A 21,111-nucleotide genomic window follows, 5' to 3' on the forward strand; every position below is an offset into this window, starting at 1 on the left:
AACCTTATTCGCAGTTTGAAGCTGTTGTTAATAACAAAAAAGCACCAACAAGTATTACCAACCTCAGCCAAGATATATTTGTTTTCTACTAAACACATAGTCACGCACAAACAATTAAAACACTAATCTTTGCATCTTTTGAATTTATAAATCTCAAACATGCGCACATTTTTTTTCTGAACTACAGTTTCACATCATATGTATTGCATGGATAGTATGAACGTTTAACTTTTGGGGGTGAATGTTCTTTCTTAGAAATGTTTTCCTAATATTTAACAGACAACATCACAGATCCTTAGAATTGTATGGTTCTATCAATATCGCAGCTGAACAATTTTAATTGAGAGGCGTAATCATATTTCATTCATTATTAAAAAGAAATAAGATAAAAGATAAAAAAAATAAAACACCCAATCAATGGCATAATAATAAACTAAAAACGACGAAAAGGGCAAACAAAAGTCTGCAAAATACTCCAAAGACAAATACACACTTAGATATACAAACATCATATACCAAAAACTGGATGCTATCTGGTGTGCTTAGAATGGTAATCAGTACCTCCCCTTATGTGACACCAGTCGTGTTAATCAAGTGCATATATGATGACACAATAATGAGAAAGAATATGGAATTATTACTACGATAATTTGAACATGGCATGTGTGACACAATTATTACATATCGATTAACAAAACAATTATCATGGTGAATGTAGCAACCGTATGTCACAAATGTCATCATGTATACTTGAATCAACTTGGAGACAACATATTATCGCATCTCGGATAAATAGTGACGTTGTGATTAGTTTTTTACGCCGTCACGTAGTGACCGCCTAACGATCCGTATGGGATTCATGACGTCATGTCTACAATAAAAAGTGACGTCAGTTATTTATGAATAGGTATGTTATTGTTCATTATTTTTACAAAACGTGATAGGAAAAGTCCCATGTGTGATAAATTTGTTATACGGTTGGCTATACATTTTAAATGATTATATTACGGTTAATTGAACGTAAGATAGTCAAAACATATCTACATACTGCTGGTAATGCAAATTAATCTTACCTAAGTTATGTTCATAAATAGAGTAATATGTATCTGACGATGATCCACATGTACGCCATGGATCTGTCGATGTACAACATGCAATGCAATCAGTTGTTGTGACTACACCCTGGAAACCACCTTCTTCAATATCTGTTTTGTTCAAACACACACACAATTGTTCCTGTCCAAATGTAAAACAAAACATTAAACAGAAACTATAATGATTAAATTCATGTTTCAATCGCTTCATTTGCATAATATACTTATATTATTAATTTTATTTTGGCTTTTAACTTGCTTTTAATAACTACGAGTACTCTCCAATCGTACATTTGTGTTAATTTGACCTGTTGATACATATTGTAATGCTTTTTTGTTATTTAATGTTTACATACCTAGTGTTATATATCTCGTCTCTCTATTTTCAAAATATACCACCTTTGGTAAGTGTTTGGTATGACTTAAAAAAATTTCACTTTTGTTCTCGTACTATGAACAACAAAATTATTTATATTGTAAAAAGTATTTCCGTTCTCCATTTATACTGTATACCTCACAACAACATTATTTTCATTTACCAGTGTACATTATTCTATTTGGCGGCATTTATTTCAAGATTATGGTTGTCTTTCTGAAATTGTTTAACATCTCACCTTTTATTTTATTGATTTTTTAATGATATTGTGTCATAGATCAAATTTATTCGTTCAGTGTATATATGTTCTCTTGTGTTAATATGTCTTTTGATTGAGTTAAGCCATTTCAATTGATATTTTTTAGTATGTCTTTCTATGTTGTGATGTTACACTATTGTGTTAGGTAAGGGTGGAGGTTAGTACCTATTAAAACATTAAAACCCACTGCATTTGTTTGCACCTGTCCTAAGTTAGGAACCTGATGTTCAGTGGTTGTCTTTTGTTGATGTGGTTCATAAGTGTTTCTCGTTTCTCGTTTTTTTTTTATATTGATTAGACCGTTGGTTTTCCCGTTTGAATGGTTTTACACTAGTCATTTTTGGGGCCCTTTATAGCTTGCTGTTCTGTGTGAGCCAAGGCTCCGTGTTGAAGACCGTACTTTGACCTATAAAGGTTTACTTTTACAAATTGTGACTTAGATGGAGAGTTGTCTCATTGGCACTCATACCACATCTTCTTATATCTATTATCTCCTTTTTCAATGTTAAACACTAGATAACTATTAACACTTTCTTCTTTTAATCTTTCAAAACTCATATGATATATAGCTATTTCTAAACAATCCAATTATGTTAACACATTAAGATTGAAACAAGTAATTTCTTATGAATATTTGAATAGTTACCTTTAATCCTAAATACTGATAAGTTGTGCAAAGTAAAGAGCACAGTGCTGGTGAATTCTCTTTCAATGTAATATTCTTATTTATGCGTTTTGTTAAGAAGAAACAACCTAAAAAAATAATGTGTTGTGTTAGATAATGCTAAGCAAAGGAAACACCATTTGTACTGAATAGAAAACAGATTAGTACGGAAATGAAATAATACACGACAAATTTATAGAGTTATACCGATCATAACCATGCTATCGGCGTATTTGATAATTAATTAATTATGCTAGCTGCTAGTTGTTAGCACTGCAATATAGTCAATTATCTATGCCGAGGTATTAATAACAATTCTATCAAAGGATACACATACGTGCACACACATGCGCAATCACAGTTAAATCAAAGTATAATTAATCAATCGTGGCATGGACAAAATAAAATTCTACGTGTTATTAAATTTCAATATAATAATTTCCTAATTATAGGTCTTTATTCAACATATGCACACCCTTGTTTTACACGCTGCACAGATGAAGCAGGAAGATTGCATCGTTACTAAAAAAAACAACGAAGTAAAAAACCGCAAATAATTCCGTATGTTTGTGTAACAGTACAGTATATTATCTGAAATTGATGTTTATTTCTTTCTTGACCTGATTCGTATCCTAAAGGAGTTTAATCAAACGATTGTTCTATATCTTACATTTTACTTTTTACTTCTATGCATGTGTACTAAAAAGACATTCAAAATTCAAATTATTTTTTTATTTAAAGAGCGATAGACGATTGATATTCTTTTAATAATTTCTTATTTTGCTTCAAGATTTCAATTATATGTCATGTCTTTATTTGAAATGCTGACTGATGAACTGGTTTATACCATCTGAGACATCAGCACTATCACCAGCAGTGGAATCAAACCAGTGTTTGTAAAAACTCATCGAAGATAAATAGACTTATTTCCATTCTCAATTTTAGTATAATATATTTCGCTAGACATGCATTTTGCGTTAAAGTAATGCATGTTATCAATTAGTAATAATCATTTAAAATTTTGGTGGCTATGTTGACTGCATCTATATATCACACCGAACTTGAAACACGTATAGTTAATTTGCTTCATATCTTGACTTTAATTTAAACATTGAGAAATGTGTGTTGATTTAATGTCTAATCTAAAATGACGATATTGATATTACCCTTATTTATTTGTGCCAAAATATTCCAACAACGCCTGAGTAATAAATATGTATCTCCATTTTGACACACTTATCACTAGCTTGTTATTCCTTTAATGCATTTCCTGATAGAGGAGTATTGTTTACAAGGAAGAATCCATGTCAAGGGTACTAAATAATTAAGATAACCTCATAACTCATTCCTCAAATGTGACATTACAACTACATTTTACTTGTAATGCTAAACAGGATTGGTGTCAATAGTTGAGCGCAAAAATACTTTCTCTTTCAAAGCAAATGAAATTAAACCCGGTTCGTAGTGGAGTTTATTTTGCGCAATATTAAGGTTAATTTTATAATGTTTTGTTACTAATCGTTGTTTTTTCGTCGATTTCTGTGTTTGGCTATTTTTTCTAACTATCATGTTTGTTCGAACCTTGGCATCTTCTCTCATTTGAAAACAACCAAAAAAGTGTATGGTTCATTATATTTGTTTTAGCGTTTGACATCTCAAACAAATGAACCCTCAGTATAGTCCATCTTCTGTTGATTTTTTTTATTTCTAACTTCAGTCTTTAGTTTTTTATGCTGTGTTTTGTGTACTGTTGTTTGTCTGTTCGTCTTTTACTTTTTAGTCATGGTGTTGTTAGTTTATTTTCGCTATATGAGTTTGAATATCCCTTTGGAATCCTTTGCCTCTCTTTTACGTCATTTTGTATATTTGAACAGATTAGTAGTTTATATGTTGATTTAAATACTGCATTTACTACAAACAACGTACTTGTTTCAGACTAGTATCTTATTTAGTAGATATGCATTATCATCTCATTATTCCTCATGTTTGATTGTTCAATAGGTTTCCTCTGTACTTGTCTCTGCCTATGTTTGCATATATACACGTTTTAATAAATTTGTCTTGGTTTTTAAAATTTTTTTTTACATTAATTTTGTTAAAAAAGGCATATGCTTATCATTTACTATTGTATGCACCTTCGTATGTCATCCAGGATGTGTTTAAATACATTCTGCCTACACATCCTTCAAAATTGTCCAAAAAAGGAGGATTTTCATTTGTTACTAATCTGCACATAGACGCACTGTCATACCAAGTTTGCATTTCGCGTTCTCCCGGTGGTCTTTCTGCTAAATGAAAATACATGGCATAACTCATAATTATTTAAAAGCATGGGATATCGTATTTATGCAATTGAAAACATTTGTATATGTACTCAAAAAAGTGAATTGAAAGAACAACTCTTTCTTACTAAGACTCGAACGTAATGACAGCTGTGCATAAGTTTTGTAAAGCTTATCTGTTTTAACTAACTCTTTATTTAACTTTTATATTGTAAAACTTTGAAACAAAGTAAATTAACGTATCATCATTGACGCACACGGACATCTTAACCTCAGCATTTCATACATAGACAATTTTTATGGTAAACATCGATCAAATAATACATGGATACGAATATAATGTCATAGTCTGATCCCTTATTGCCTTTGTATATATAAAACAAACCTGATTTACAAATAGTTATGCAAATGCTCATTCCTAAACAGAGTAGTGTCCATATGATAGACATATCAGCCATTTTGAATATATTTAAAAAAAAATTTTAATGCATTTCCGATAAAAGGAAATATTAAATTGATAAAACAAGGAAATTTAACAAAATATTTGATTTAGATTTATTTGTTAAGCCCTTACTTTCAAACGGAAATAGTTTTCCAAACTATACATGATATATTCAGATTGTGATCATACTATCATATACTTATGTGCATTTTAACAGCCACTGGGTCTATGCCACTGCTGGTGATGGTTTCTCCTCCTCCTCCACCAGCCCAGTTGTCAGCACTTCTATGTTGACATAATTGATAATGATTGATTTGTTCATGAGTATAAGTTTGCTGTTTCAAAACATTTTTTTTTTCGAAATACTAAGGATTTTCTAACCCAGAAAAGGATAACCTTAGCTGTATTTGGCAACACATCTTAATAAATGTTGGGCCCACAATGGAATTCGATTTCCAAATTTTATTTGACCTTTTTAACTGTTTTGATTCGAACGTCACTGATGAGTCTTATATTGACAAAACTCCCGTATGGCGAACTTAATTTCAATCCTGGCATCTATGAACAGTTTATCGTCTCACCTATATTGTGATTTATTGATGAATTAAGGACATTTAGTACCTAGGTCAATGACAATGATTCGGTTACACGGCTACAAGTAGAAATATAAATAGATGAATTAAAACAATAAACAGTTGTCATTCCGGCGAATGTGACCTACTGATTCAGACTTATCAACGGGTTTGTGCTAAAATGAACAACACATTTTGAGCAGGATCTGCCTACCATTTCGAAGCACCACAGATCAAACCCTGGTTCTTGGTGGGGTCGTACAATCTTTGGTTGTTTTAATTGTGTTTTTGTACTGTTTCTTGTCTGTTTGTAATCTCATTTGTTAGCCATGGCGTAAACGCTCTTAAATAAACATCACCAATATGATGGTAAATACTGCAAATTAATAAAGAATAAACGTTTGAACGTACCAAAGAATGACTCAAGCAATTAGTACCCATTGTTATACCGACTGTTTGTTGAAATATCAACTCTCCAAACTCAACAAATGTATTGTGGATTAAAGGTTCAGCAGTTTGATAATATTATCTTCAGTGTATTTTCTGATAGAATCAATGTGCTTCTTCACAAAAGAATTATTATAACCCAAACAAGAAATTTATATCTACCATTCCCATTTTTATAGAAAGAAAGCTCTGTTAAATGGAATGGTGAAGTCGATCTTTCAATTGAGAATAATGAATAGCAGTGTAAAGCGTTGAAAATTATAGGTCCTAATTTTGTTGCAAAATTGCAAAGATTGTGATCTTTAGATATTTGGATTTTTTGAAAATCCATAAACCATAGATGTGGTAAAATGCAAATGCTTGTATATGTAGTTAAAATTTTATTTCTGTAACTCTATATGTATATACACGTTCAATATGTATTATATAGCAACAAATAAATGTCATTTTGCTTCAATACGTCAAACAAATTAACGGAAGAATTCAAACTTACAAAAAGAGGTTATGACAAGCTAGAAGATACATCTAACAGTTCGAAAAATATGTCATTAGAAAATTTAAACTTTTATAAATGTATGGCTTTTATCACAATGACTTAATTCATACATTGATATATTTATCCTGCAATCGACCTTTCTACTCCATGTACTATACAAATACAGGTGTACAGATAACACGAAGCGATATACGTATACTAGACGTATATAGTCTCCTTTTATCCAGCTTCTGTTGCGAGTGAACGATTATGTTAAATTACTGTTTACGTCACAGCTCAATTGTGGGTCCTCATTGCGGTCCGCATTTAAGTCAAGTCGATTTCTTTCAAAAACAAATTCAACGATTTGGAGGGGAAAAATGTACAAAATTAATTGCAGGATAAAGACAATAACTGTTAAGTGTCTTTTAATATCAACTGTATTTGTACTCTGCTCGAAACAGGAGAAATTGGTTGCAGAAGCTCGCATTACACCTGTTTCTTAGCTTCGTACAGATACAGCTGATATTTAAAGACACTTAACAGTTATTGTCTAAATGACAATCTAGGTTTAATGAAATGTTGTAATAAAGTTAGTGTTTGGCTATATCTCAAATACACTATAGGGACATGCATTAATAATGGGAAAAGAACATATCTTAATTAGTTTGGGAAAGACTATGAATATTATTAAATATCAATTGACAGACTTGTTTAAAAATGATAAAGGCACTTTATAATTTTATTAAACATCTGTTATTGATTCACGCACAGTCATCAAGGCTATTTGAATGTATGGCTTGTTCGACGGATGCTGGTGTTTTAAAAGTTTTCAATGAGAACATGCTTTGGAATTTCAGTTTCACTGAAGACCTTCGTGTGTCTGGTTTAGCATATTTCGATTGTTGATTAACTTTGTTTCGTAGTGTGCATTGAGTTGCACCCTCCATTGCTTCTGCCTTGTTAAACATATCGTTCCCTTCAATTATATTTTCAGCTAAATCTTCTTTTGCATTTTCAGCTGTAGGCGAATCATATACAAAATCATCCACACTTAATTCCGTTACGGTATACGCATCATTTCCACGTATCCGTGATTGTCTTTTCAAAATGGATTTCCGTATACTTCTTCCTCTGTGTACCATACCCTGCCTAATTTGAGAGAAAGCTCTGTGAAACTTTGAGGTTTCTTCCTCCCATGGATCTTCATACACCATATCGGATACCTTCTTTTTTGTGCTATTATTCCCATCTATGAAACATTTCTCGTCGGATTTCAAAGTAAAATCTAGGTGATGGTACTCACTTTCGGTTTCAATGCCAGTATTAATGTCTACTTTGTTTGATGGTATAGCATGTCTGACTAATTTCACTGCTGTATATGCAGCATTTTTATTGTTTGCTTTGTTTGTTGAAGTACCCTGTCTGACTGATTTCACTGCTGTAGATGTAGCATTTGTCGTGTTAACGTTGTTTGTTGATGAACCCGGTCTGATAGTATGCAGACCAGTATTTGCAGCATTTTCACTGTTTACGTGTTGTGTTGATGAACCCTGCTCGTTTGATTTCAGTGTTGTATATGTAGCATTTTCAGTGTTTGCGTTTTTTGTTGACGCATCCTGTCCAACTGAATTGAGAGCTGTATATGCAGAATTGTCAGTGTTTAACGTTGGCATGGATAACCTCTTTATATCGTTTTCACTTGGAATCCATTGCAAACCAAGATGATCGCTGCAAATGTCTTCAGTTGCAAAATAGATATCCCTTCTTGTCTTTATCGAATTTTGACCTTGTATTTCTAAACTGTACTGTTTCCTACAGAGAAAATGTATTTACAACTTTCAATAAATATATTTATAGCCTCAGATAGCAAGTCGATACTAAAATTTGGAAGCTAAAGATTATTTAAAAAATGCCCGTGGAAGTTGCAAAAATTATCTAATAATCATCACAGTTCAATACTTCAAGGCTATTAGAGTAGCATCTTGAATTTTAAAATAGCAGAAGTAAATCGGTTTACATCTTGAATGCAATGTGTACATCAACAACTTTTAATCTTAAGGGCATCCGATACAGTTTCACGTTATACAGTTTTTTCTATTATTTTGAAATATGTTGTAGCCCTGGACGAGTTATGAACGAAATCACCAAATAAAACATAGGTCACCGTGCTTGTTTTCGGGAAAATTGAGGCTGAAAATTAGGGATTTTTGCAATTTAGTAAAACAGTTGAGCAAAGTTATACAAATTTTGGAGTAGATATTCTTCGCCATAAATTGTTAAAATTGGATTCAATCTGAAGTTGTGATAAGTGAAAATAAGAGAAAAACAAATCCCGCCAAGAATGACTAGTTAATTATTCAAGCCATGCTTAAAATTATGGATAAGATGCTCAAAGTGGGATATTTTTTTACCTTAAAATGTGGAAATCGAGAGGTTCTTATAATGTCATTTTTCTCATTTTTCTAAATGAACTGTCTTTTGTCATGCTTTCTCCAATAGCAAATAAAAATTATATGTCACCGTGCTGGATTCGAAGATAAATTGCGATATATCCTAACAATCGCATCCCCCCTTGGTAACTTCAACGTTAGCGCAAAAATGATCGACGCAGCTGGCTGACAGTTTCGACGTCTCCCGCCAATTATCCCTGCAAGGTTATCGGCGACATATTCCAAGTGTTTGTATATTGCTTTAAAAGAGCAACCTTAAAATAATAATATTGTTTTGGAAATTAAAAAAAATGTGTATTATAAATACCTCTCTCTCTTATTATGTTCATGTTCCAAGAGAGAAACATCTCAGGTATACCGTATAGTAATTGTGGACTGTTGATTTTTTTTTTACGGCTTCATTTAAAGACTCGCGGCAACTTAGAGCTAGACATGTAGGAACTGTACACACTCGTGTATTGTTGAAGATCATAATGTTGACATCTAGATATTTTTTGTTTTGGTTGGTGGGCTGCTGTTTCATTGACATACCCCCAAAACACCCTTTTATTCACATTTAATCGCTTTTAATAATTTTACATTTATTCATAAATTTCAAACTGTTATTCGGGTGAATGATTACAGTTCAAGAAAACTTTACAATAATCTTAAAATATTTCATAATTTTTGATCTGGCAAAAATGATTCAATTTATATCTGAAAAACGGGACATGTTACCTATACATGCATCCTTCATAACTTTGGTTTTTGGTTTTTGTGTCCTTTTTATTTATCTCCCAAATATCCAACATATACCGTCCGAAATTACAATTTAAAATCAAGTCACTTAAAGCATTTATAATCTGGTTAATAATTGTTCTGAAATACTTTATAATGTTGTAGAAACCTCATAGTACAGCTGTGATGATTTTTTAACATAGTTAAAGACCTTTAACAAAAGACTATCAGTGTGTAATAAATTTATGAAAAACCTGTCCATACCTCTTTTGCTTTTTTACTATTATATTGGCATACATTCTCCTCGTATTAACCAGTATTTCAAGTTTTTTTGTAAAAGTTTCGATTAAAATCGGAATACTTTCATTATAGCGTAATTTTGTTAGTAGATTTTTAACGGATTAAAAGACCTTTAAAAAAAGACTATCAGTGTGTAATAAATTTATGGAAAACTGGCCCTACCTCTTTTGATTTTGTACTACTATATTGGCATACATTCTTCTCGTATTAACCAGTATTTCACGTTTGTTTTGTAAAAGTTTCGATTAAAATCGGAATACTTTCATTATAGCGTAATTGTGTTAGTAAATTTCTATATATATTTTATTTTAAAAGTTGTATCATCGCTAATAATTGCGGCATACCATTGCGTCCTCTCATATTTGACATAAATAAATTGAATAAAATGTTCCGTAAGAAAATTTACTTCTTTTGAAGTGTTGATGTGGAATTACAATGATTAAAACTGGATTTCTGCGCTCTCTGAACTTTCAATATGAAAGTTACAAATTGACTTTGCTTGTTACTAAAATGCGCCGTAAAACTATTGTTTTGTGTGTTGTCAGACAATCGGATCAAAATCAAAATTCAATCGGGAATGAATGATAATAAAAATGATAATTGGCATGCATTATGTTAACACCAAAAGGGTCAGTCGTCTTGAGATTGCTCACCATACGATATTTTGTTGACTTCATTGTTCAAGACCTCACAGAAGCTTCAAGACGATGAACAGCAGAAACAGTAATAAGTGTTTAATTTCTTATGATTTTATATATCAATTGTTAGAATCAAAAGCACTAATCTTAAAGGCATAGAAGTTGACGTGTGTAAGAAACATAAGTTGGAGCATCGATTATACTAAATACCGTTCAAGCGGGGTTTTTTTATTACGGAAAATTACACGCATGACGTCCCACCGAAGTTCACGTTTTGGTGTAATTCGAACGCTTTAACGTCGCGCCACTTGTTAACTCCCTTGAAATTGAATCGGATGCCCTTAAGGAAGAAAATATTGTGTATTATCATTATTTTACGGCTGGTTCTGATAAAAACAGAATATTTTGTTGTTTGAATCTATTTCTTACTTCTTGTCCTATAACAAATATATGAGAGGAAATACCTCAGATAATGTAACTTTTATGAAGAAATGTGTAATACATTTACCCATTTTGATTTGTTTCTTATATCCGATTTCACCCTACATCTATAGAAGACCAAACTTTTCATATTTTATCGTAAATATCTATCGTTTTACCTTCTTTCTATCACATAAAATTGGGGTTTTAAGTATAATTTCTACAAAATCAGACAATGTCACACAACTTGTAGCTATGAAAAAGCTCCTTGAGCCATATTTGTTTATTTTTGAAATAAAGCATGATAAAAACAACATTTAGGCAAATAGAGCTGATATTTTTAGAACTGAACAAAATTTCCAAAAGCATTATGACTTTAAAGGGGCAAAACAGGACATGTGAAAACAATACTTTATAGGGGGAACTAATTACACACATACCTCTTTTGTCTGTATAAATACAATACAAATATAGCAGCAGATATAATAAGAATAGACAGAAATGCTGTGATACCTACAATGCAAAATTTTATTTTGTTCCCTCTATCTGAATTTCAATTAATTACGTGCAAGTTAATTAATCAGTGGTTTCATGGAAAAATAGTAAACTGTATAACAATGCATAATACATGCAAACAATTTATCACAATTAAGAATACATAAAATAAAATGAACTTATAAAGAATTCGAAGTACCAATCATTATGTTCCGGTCCGTTTACAAACTTGGTTTACACTGAAATCTGGCTTTCATCGACTTTATAAGTTTATGTTTATCTTTCCTGCTTTTTATACCGTTCATGGTTTTTTTTTCTGTAACTATTTTTTAATCAATATTTGATCTCCCTTTTTGATATTCTTTTATAAAGAGAAAACTTCATTAAGGATTTGTTTTTCTGGCGTTCGACTGCTGCGATAACTGTCACAGTGTAATGATGATAACCAAAAAACTACATCAAAATTTCAAAGTAAAAACATCTCAGTTTCCGTCGTGCCTACTTCTTATTTGTAAATTGACGTGCTTCAAAAACACTCACGTACATGTATCTTAATTTCAAATATTAAAACTGCAAAGTCATTTTTTTTTATAAAACAACAAAAACAGAACGAAAATCGAAAACTTCTCTGGATTTTTTAACTGTCTACAAATTTAACGTTATTGACAATTCTATAAACGTTTTACAAAGATGATCGTTATTATCATATGGATTGATGTCTGTAAATATTGACAATTCTAAATGTAAACTGGAACACAAAGAAATTCTTTAATTTTCAGCAAAAATATCATCACAACAAGTGTTTGAAAAAGTTAATTTTAGACTAATTGTAAACGATGCCGACATAATCCATTATCGGTAAGGTTCGCAAGCTTGCTGAACATTGAAATATTTGCTAGACATTTAGCTAGGGATTTTGAAATATAGGTATATTTGTAAGTATTATTCAAATGAACTGCACTGCAATGTGGGTAAAGATGGCTGTTCAAATAGTCTTACCAATGATTATGATAAAGACTTCAGTTATCCTTGTTCTATCAATTTCCTCATACTCCTCGAACGATTCGTATCCATTGCCATTGCTGTCTGTAGTATTATAACTTTTCGATGTTGCCTCAGAATACGTGTCTCGATTATCACTTGACGTAGTGTGTCGATATATTCCTGCAATGATCTCTTGTATTTAAAGAAAAAGAGGAAACAATAGTGTACCGATGTTCAGATTTCATAAAAAAATAAAAGTTATATCAGTAAATATAATATACAAAATTATTCGGAATTTATTGTATTTGCCCCAAACAGAGCGAGGCGGGATGCCTTGCTACTTGATGCGCCAGATGTGACTCTACACTTGATTTAATTGTCACAATAAGAAGTAAAAGAATATATAATTTATTTATCTTATCGTCTATCAATTTGACTTGAAAATGGCCCCTTTCTGCATGAATCTATCTTGACAATTGCACGCACCGAAATGATGTTATCTGATGATTATTCATGTAGCTTTTAAAATATTATTACACCTGATAGGGACCAGCAAATACAGACCAAATTCGAGTTTCTCTTTTATCTCTTCAAAAATATTGCTCACAATAGAGCAGAAATATCAATGTTGTTTAATTTCAAGTCTTCAGACGACAGTAGTTTACCCATTGTTCAAAACTTGTCTACGGTTCTACCGATTTACTTGAATTTAGAAATGTTGCTATAGACCTGTAAACAAGGATCAAGCCATGATTTCCCGTAAAAACAATAAACATTTAATTATCAATGTATTGATAAATTTCATTATTCATATTTTGATAAAAATTATAAATAAGACGCATTTGACTGCAAAAACAAAAAAAAAAAACATTTGCATGATTGTTTATTATTAATTGTTTTTGGCTTTCAACTAACTTTCAGTAACTGCGAGTACTCTCAAATCGTACTTTTGTGTTAATTTGACCTGTTGATACAATTTATAATGCATTTTTGCTATTCAATGTTTACTTATTTTGTGTTATATCTTTTCTCACTATTTTTGATATATACCACATTTTATAAATATTTGGTATGACTATAGGTTTTCACTTCTGTTTGCGTAATATGAACAACGAATTTATTTATTTTGTAAAAAATATTTCCGTACTCCATGTACTCCTTACAACACAATTATGATATTTACCTGTGTACGTTATTTTATTCAACGCCATTTTGTCCAAGGTTATAGTTGTCTTTCTGATATTGTTTAACATCTCCCCCTTTTGTATTACTAATGTATTTACATTGTGTCATAGATCAACTTTATTCGTTCAGTGTTTATATACTTGTTTTTGTTAATATGTCTTTTGATTGAGTTAAGCCATTTCAATTGATATTTTATGGTGTCTTTCTATGTTGTGATGTTAGACTGCTGTTTCAGGTTAGGGTAAAGGTTTGCGCCTGTAAAAACGTTTTAACCCGCTACATTTGTTTGCACCTGTCCTCTGTCAGGAACATGTTCAGTGGTTGTCGTTTGTTGATGTGATTCATAAGTGTTTCTCGTTTTTTATATAGTGAGACCGTTGGTTTTCCTGTTTGAATGGTTTAACGCTAGTCAATTATGGGGCTCTTTATAGCTTGATCTTCGGTGTGAGCCAAGGCGCCGTTTTGAAGGCCGTACTTTGACTTATAATGGTTTACTTTTTACAAATTGTGACTTAGATGGAGAGTTGTCTCATTGGCACTCATACCACATCGTCTTATATCTATATACGAATAATAGAATTTGTTTACTCACAGTGTACAATTTAATATATTTCATTAAATATGTATACTAGCAATTATCGCACGCCCTACATTTCAGGATGTGGTTGTAGTCTAAGGATACGCTCACACACAATTGTATCGACCTTTTGGTATTACTATAAAATTCACGATACCAAAATTACAACCATTGTGGTAAGAACGCATGCAATTGTAGTCTTACCAGTATTCAATGTATCAGCTGTTATTGCAGATGTGTATGCAGGAGAACATCTGAATGGTAGAACATTGTTACAAGGTAATTTTCTTACAGCAGGTAGATGTCCAACATTCTGTGATGCATATAAACATCTCTGATTTCTATGTTTTTTCATGATATCTTAAAGAGAAACGAAATAGTAATAACTTCCAAGTTGACACATTCATCATTGATTTATCAAAACAAGCAAACAAAAACATTTCAAGAAAAAAATAAATAAGTAGAAATAAAAAGATGTGGTATGAGTGCCAATGAGACAACTCTCCATCCAAGTGATTTGATACAATGTTGTTGATATTAATGAGAATAATTACCTTTCAAAGCATCGATGTCAGTGGTATTATCTACCCATCGTTCCGTCAAAAATCTAAAAACGTTTGTCCAATATGATTTCCCTTCAAAAGTAACATTTTGAAATCTAGTACTATCTTTGACGGAGTAGTAATCCAAAATATTACACTTCTTTTTTGCCACAGCATACGTATAATTATTGTCGTCAATAACACTAAATTCTGAAAAAAATATGAAGGTTGGCTTTTTAACAGTACAGTCCTCCAGTACTATTTTAAACCTTTAAAACCTACCAATACTAGGAGAAATCGATCATTCTGAAATCCAGAAGATTGAAAAATACAGTATGAAAAGTAAATGAAGAAAAAAATATTTTGTTACTTTAAGTAAATGTAGTTAAAAATTAATAAAAACCATTAGATAAATACTACTAGTAGTTTTTCTCTGAATAGGTAATACAAATCATTAACTCAAACGGTATTTGAAGTATAGCAACATAATCATCTATGGAATTTTCCTGTTCCGACAGTAAAGTCCTTGCTAGAGTGGGGCGTCCGTTTGGATGTGTGGGATGTACAAAACGTAGCCAAGTTCGACTTTGATAAGAGTTCAACGCTTATTATATAACCCTTTTAACAGCTCCGTTGGTGACCTGTCGTAGAAATCCTATTTTGTTTTTCATTGAGAGACCAAATTTCCCAATTTTCATCCCAGTCGAGCAATCTTTCAAAACCTACCTTTTATATGAACAGTTTTTCTGTGTGTTAACCTGAACTTGCATAGAGTGAATGAACTGGACGTTAAGCAATCAAAAATCTACCAATTATTGAAACCCCATTTGGAATCGTTACACTCTTTAAGCAATAACCTCATATTCAATATAATGAACCATTTGTTTTTCAATAAAATATGAAAGTTAGGTGGATGTCGATGAGACATTAAGCCTTCGACACAAACCATTATATAATACCTTAATACATTAATTTGAAAGAGAGAAAAAAAAACAGAAATCAAAGATATAAGGTAATTGTTATGTCCACATGGCGCATGTTTCGTCTACCAAAGTTTCAATACGTATTGCCGCTTAAATCAAAGTCAAAGAATCAAAGTCAAATTAGAATATAAATAGACTCATCATCGATATCAGATTTAAATTTGTGTACGCCAAACTCATCAGTGACACTCGAATAAAAACAGATAATAAGGTATTGAAGAACCAAATTTCCGAAGGTTTTGCCAAAAATAGCCAAGGTAATATATGAATTGAAAACCACTGACCACAAAACGAGTTGTGCCAAATCCGACAAAGGCCATCTTTGCCAGAATGTAGAATAGAAAAGGATGAATTTTCGCTACAAATTAAAGTGTTCCCTCGTAAATGTTGTAGAATTCAATAACAATTGTGTGAAGTTGCACTTATTGTTAGTAGTGTTCATTTATTACCCCATAAAAGTGTTTTATTTAAATATTAAAAACCTTAAAAATATATACCACGGGTTGTTTTAATACGTTAAAACGCTTGGACCTCTATGAAACAGCAATACTTTTTTGTGAAAACATTTAACGGATATATTTTTCATGTGTCATGAAATCAAAATCGAATACAACAAAAATATTAAGATACTGACGAGATTGGGACATACAGGGCTTCCGTGTTAGCATTTCCATTCCATCTGTGAATTATTCATGTTATTTAAATAGTATTTATTATTATTGGAACTTCCCTATATGTTTGTGCGAAAGTCTGAAGTTCACCGTAAGAAAAAAAAATCTATTTTTTTTTAAACATTCATTACTTCTATGTCTCATTATAGTATAACAATGTTAGCAAACATCTTCATATATGTTTTTTTTAATCTTTTTTTTATCTAATTTAACGATCTACATGTGATCAATATACAGTGACCTTCAATAGAATTATTTGAAGGCATGATAACTACACACAATGTTTCAAGTGAAATAATTGTTTCAATTTCTTTTTACTCATCTGAATATGGCTGAACTTGTGAACAATATTTACAGCACAATAGTGCATATTTATTTACGTACCTTTTACTGATGTTTCACATAAGACCGAGTGCTTTGTATCACACTGTGCAGCCTTCACAGATAATGTATTCGTTTTGTTGTCGAGTTGTATAATTGTACAATGCAGTTTCTGGTTATTAAAATCTATTGGGTTCTCTGAATCTAAAAGAACAAACACGTATCTTTGATAGTCATTGTTTTACATGTAAGTATTTCCTTACCTGTCTATACGCGTACGATGATTGGCCTCCACGATATAGCCAAGACTGTAGAAAGTGGTGCAAAACACCAACAATCATCAATCATCAATCAAGATAATTGAGCGCTTTGCATTAAAAATGTATTAAAAAGATACCGAGCTCAAATGTAAATTTAGAAGTACATTTGTTTGAGACAGAATATTAACATATCTTGACCATTGATTAAAGTTACTTTAATTAATCATGTTAATAGACAAATAGTTTTCTGGAAATAAAAAAGTGATGTATTGCTATCAGCCTGAACGAAAATGTTGTTTATAAAAAGACAAGTGTTTTCTTTTAAGCTTCATATGCTTATTGGTCAACGTCGTTAGTAACATGGTATCTTTCAATCATTTGATCTGGTATTTATTTGTAGAGGAAAGCCAATATTTTCTTTTGTATATATGTAGTTGGAAATTAGTCAGACTTCAATACTTAAATACTTCTGTTATTTATTTTTTTATTATTTTTTTTTTTTGGTTTGAAAATCAGTAGAAAACTGTTTAAGATATAGCGAAAGAGCACGTATTACTCGCCGTATGAAATCTACCCCGCTTTTAGAGAGTACTATTGAGAGACTTAATATTACAGTCTGAGTTTGATAACAGCATTTGCATTTATTCTTTGTTGCGGTATGATTTTGATTTCAATTGTCACTAAACATTATATTAGAGTTAGGTTCTATTTGTGAACTGATTTTTATATGTTTTTTTTTTACGTAATTTTTGTTTGTCCACTTGTCGGAATAAACGTAGATATTTTGATGTCTAAAACACTAGTAAAGCCAAGCCGCGTATCATAATCCATTCCAGGAACGTAATATATGTGTTATGTTTGTGATACATATTTTTTTTACATTCGGAGAACATGAAGTTGCGGTTCGATCTTTGATTATCTTTGTTAAATTCAAAAATAATTTTTGGACGATATGGTGCTTAAGATATTGGGTTGATACTATTCTAAAATCTGGGATCTAAACTAAATGTTTGAATAGTCTTTCGTTAGATATCATACTCTCATTGACGTGTATACCAAACATCTCCTCGTGGATCGGATAACTTAAGATTTTCACAATCAAGTTCTCGGTTGCTGATTATTATTACCTTTTGTTATTTTTATAGTTTTGTAGACATTAAAGTATTTATGTCTTTTTCCAGATTTGCAATCTTCCGGATGAGTTGTTTGTAGATTCTTCTTTGAGGTCAAACATCTGCAATGTTCATACTGCAACGAAACATGCAAAACACATTAGTTTGTGTCATTTTGATAAGATTATTCATATCAATAATACAATTACAATGTTATTCTAATAATCTGTTTTGATTTGTTAAAATTTACAACATGTTTAATGTCTCAAATTGACTTTTAGATGAAAAACAGCAATACAAGCGCTTTGTCATTTGTTATCATTGTGTCCAAAGATTGCATGGATTTTTTCATTTGAATTGGAAACCGTATCCCTTTATTTTGACTATGATTTTTTTTATTTTTTAAATGATAACAAATTAATTAGTCTTAATCTGTTACAAGTACCTTATTGCTACAGCTTTCACGAACAAAGTACCCTGAAATATTCATATCTTGAAGAGCACGGTATCTTAAAGGTTACAATGTCTTTATAATGGTTAAATAGCTACACATTTAACTACAATATGCAAGCAAATCATCTAGATTAGTAGTTACGTAAATTTGTTCCGGCATTGACTTTTGCTTTTCCATCCTTAAACAGTCTACATAATACACACTGTATTTTTTTATTGCGCTTGTCAAGTGTGATACAATAATCGTAACCTGGCATGCTTGGAGGATATATTCTTTATGTTGATCTTATCAACTATGATTTGTTTCATGTTTTACGGTTTAGTATTTCAGAGGTCTTCTTTCGGAATAAATCAATATGAAATTTGACGGACTAAATATACTATAATCATATCAAAATGTACTGATTACCTCTAATGTAAAATATTTAAATGCGTCACATTTTGATAGACAGGCTGCTGAAGAGATATTTGGATAGCGATCAGAGTCGTCTTTAAAACTTGTGACATTGTAGAAACAACCTAAAATTACAATAAATATAATTTTAATAAATATCAGAATACATAAACGATGTATATAATATATGTGAAAAGAAAGACACAAACTAATCAATCGAAAATCGAATATAAACAATCCACCACTTTTGCATCATGTGTGTCCATCTTATCTAAAATAAATGCATAAGTGTGTAGATGCTGTATTCTAAACAAGACTTGTTTTTTTATGCTTGTTTAAAAAAAAAAAATTTTTTCTTTCATGTCACTCAATGAAATTGTTAAAACTACATTTAAAGACTAAAACAGAATGACAACCCCTATATTCTCACTTTGTTGTAAACCCTGGAGTAAAGTTCAAATACATAAGTATATTATCATACTAATTTAGGTAAAAGATGTCAGTGTATTTTTTCTGCTACATACCTAGGTATGCTACCCATGGAGTTGTTAGGTAATAGCCTCCTATCCACGATAAAGGGTATGATTCATTCAATGTTATAATTTCTTGTCGATTCGCAAGAGTACATCTTGATGCGCTGTTAATCCATGTAAGATAATCTACAATACATATGTTTAAATTACTAATAGTATATGGTTAGCAGTTATGTTCAATAATATGAAGTGATTTGTAATTATCGGAACTACTAGCATGAATTAACTGAATGCACTTAAGGTAGATGGGGGGTCTTAATTTAAATCCATAGAATTTTTTGATAATTTGTCAAAATGAAGTTTATATCACGCTTTTTTTTTAAAATATAATAAAAAGTATCGGTCACCGCGCTATATTTCACGCTACTGGTTGAGCAAAATTGTCAGATTTTGTATAGATTATGCATGGAAATCCCAAATTTGGGTGATAAAAAGAAAACTACACCATAGAATTTGAAGATAAAATATGAGAATATAGCTCTAATAATATGCTTTCAGATAAGAAAAAGAAATAATGGGGTCACGGGACTCGTTTTCTTGCTACATAATAAAATAGGTAATTCACAACACATTCTATTACAAAAGTTACTTTATCGAGTTATCTCCCCTTGTATCTGAGTTGTCTACCCTTATATGGCAAAATTTTTAAAAAATGAATAAAACAAAAATAACCTGATTTTTGTAAAATACAGCCGTTAATATGATAAAACACATAATTTTCTATATTAAAATGAAAAGTCTTACACATGAATTACATACTACTCTCGAAATTTGCTAATTTCATTAAAGATCTAGACCGATTGTTATCTGCTTTTTCAAAATCCAAGATGGAGTAAGACACCCTATCTACCTTAACGTGATGCAAAACTATAAACATACCTCCAGAAATCAATCCAGCCAAAACAGAATAACTAATGAAGACTAACATTAGATTTCCAACCATTTTGATATCTGTATTTATCAATGATCAATTTAAATGCGGAAATAATAATATGAATTGTATACGTTTCAATTGATTTGAATTAATACAATATACATATTATTCTAAAAAAAAAAAAACGACCCTACAAATAAAACATTGTAAGCCTGTACAAGGTCTGGCTATATGGACCATGTGTTGTTCGTTGGTGTTTGTCTTTGTGTGCAATCTGGTTTTTTTTTAGAGCGGTATATTTTTGTGAATATATGAAACTCGTTGTTTCCACTTTTTGCATAATTGATGAAATTCGGGCTTCGTTTAAAATAAGCAGACTCCATTATGTAGAAAATTAAATATGAGTTTTGCTTGGAATAAAAAATTGTCTATAGCTAACGTGGGCGTACCCAAATTGCATCTGTTTTGACAATTTTATGCACCTACGTTTATATATTATCCAGACAAAAGTTTCAATTCTGTGTTTAGTTTGTACATGTATCCTTATTTACTGTATAGTTCTACCAATCTTATTTTGAATCCATATTG

The 21,111-nt window shown here is 31.1% G+C and overlaps 2 protein-coding genes across 5 annotated transcripts in view; both read right to left on the minus strand.

The window, feature by feature from the left end:
- The window catches only part of LOC127708907 (uncharacterized), a 46,394-nt gene extending 41,277 nt beyond the window's left edge, over window positions 1–5,117 (minus strand). For both annotated transcript variants that reach the window (XM_052214066.1, XM_052214065.1), the window contains exons 1-4: window positions 5,061–5,117; window positions 4,529–4,678; window positions 2,376–2,482; window positions 1,074–1,236 (exon numbers count right to left, since the gene is read on the minus strand). In XM_052214066.1, coding sequence (XP_052070026.1) covers window positions 1,074–1,236; window positions 2,376–2,482; window positions 4,529–4,678; window positions 5,061–5,091 — 451 coding nt within the window. In that variant the 5' untranslated portion in view covers window positions 5,092–5,117. The remainder of the gene's footprint in view (window positions 1–1,073; window positions 1,237–2,375; window positions 2,483–4,528; window positions 4,679–5,060) is intronic.
- The window catches only part of LOC127708906 (uncharacterized), an 82,081-nt gene extending 61,475 nt beyond the window's left edge, over window positions 1–20,606 (minus strand). Inside the window, exons 1-10 of one of the 3 annotated variants that reach the window (XM_052214062.1) lie at window positions 20,529–20,606; window positions 19,641–19,775; window positions 19,132–19,241; window positions 18,285–18,405; window positions 16,961–17,101; window positions 14,935–15,132; window positions 14,585–14,740; window positions 12,634–12,798; window positions 11,580–11,652; window positions 6,514–8,426 (exon numbers count right to left, since the gene is read on the minus strand). In XM_052214062.1, the coding sequence (XP_052070022.1) occupies window positions 7,376–8,426; window positions 11,580–11,652; window positions 12,634–12,798; window positions 14,585–14,740; window positions 14,935–15,132; window positions 16,961–17,101; window positions 18,285–18,405; window positions 19,132–19,241; window positions 19,641–19,775; window positions 20,529–20,592 (2,214 nt within the window). In that variant the 5' untranslated portion in view covers window positions 20,593–20,606 and the 3' untranslated portion in view covers window positions 6,514–7,375. Of the gene's footprint in view, window positions 1–6,513; window positions 8,427–11,579; window positions 11,653–12,633; window positions 12,799–14,584; window positions 14,741–14,934; window positions 15,133–16,960; window positions 17,102–18,284; window positions 18,406–19,131; window positions 19,242–19,640; window positions 19,776–20,528 lie in introns of those variants that run through there. The other 2 variants (XM_052214064.1, XM_052214063.1) reach the window with 2 other exon arrangements.
- Window positions 20,607–21,111: the final 505 nt, after the last annotated feature.

Source organism: Mytilus californianus, unplaced genomic scaffold (assembly GCF_021869535.1).
Source record: "Mytilus californianus isolate M0D057914Y unplaced genomic scaffold, xbMytCali1.0.p SCAF_7, whole genome shotgun sequence".
NCBI classification, from domain to species: Eukaryota; Metazoa; Mollusca; class Bivalvia; order Mytilida; family Mytilidae; genus Mytilus; species Mytilus californianus.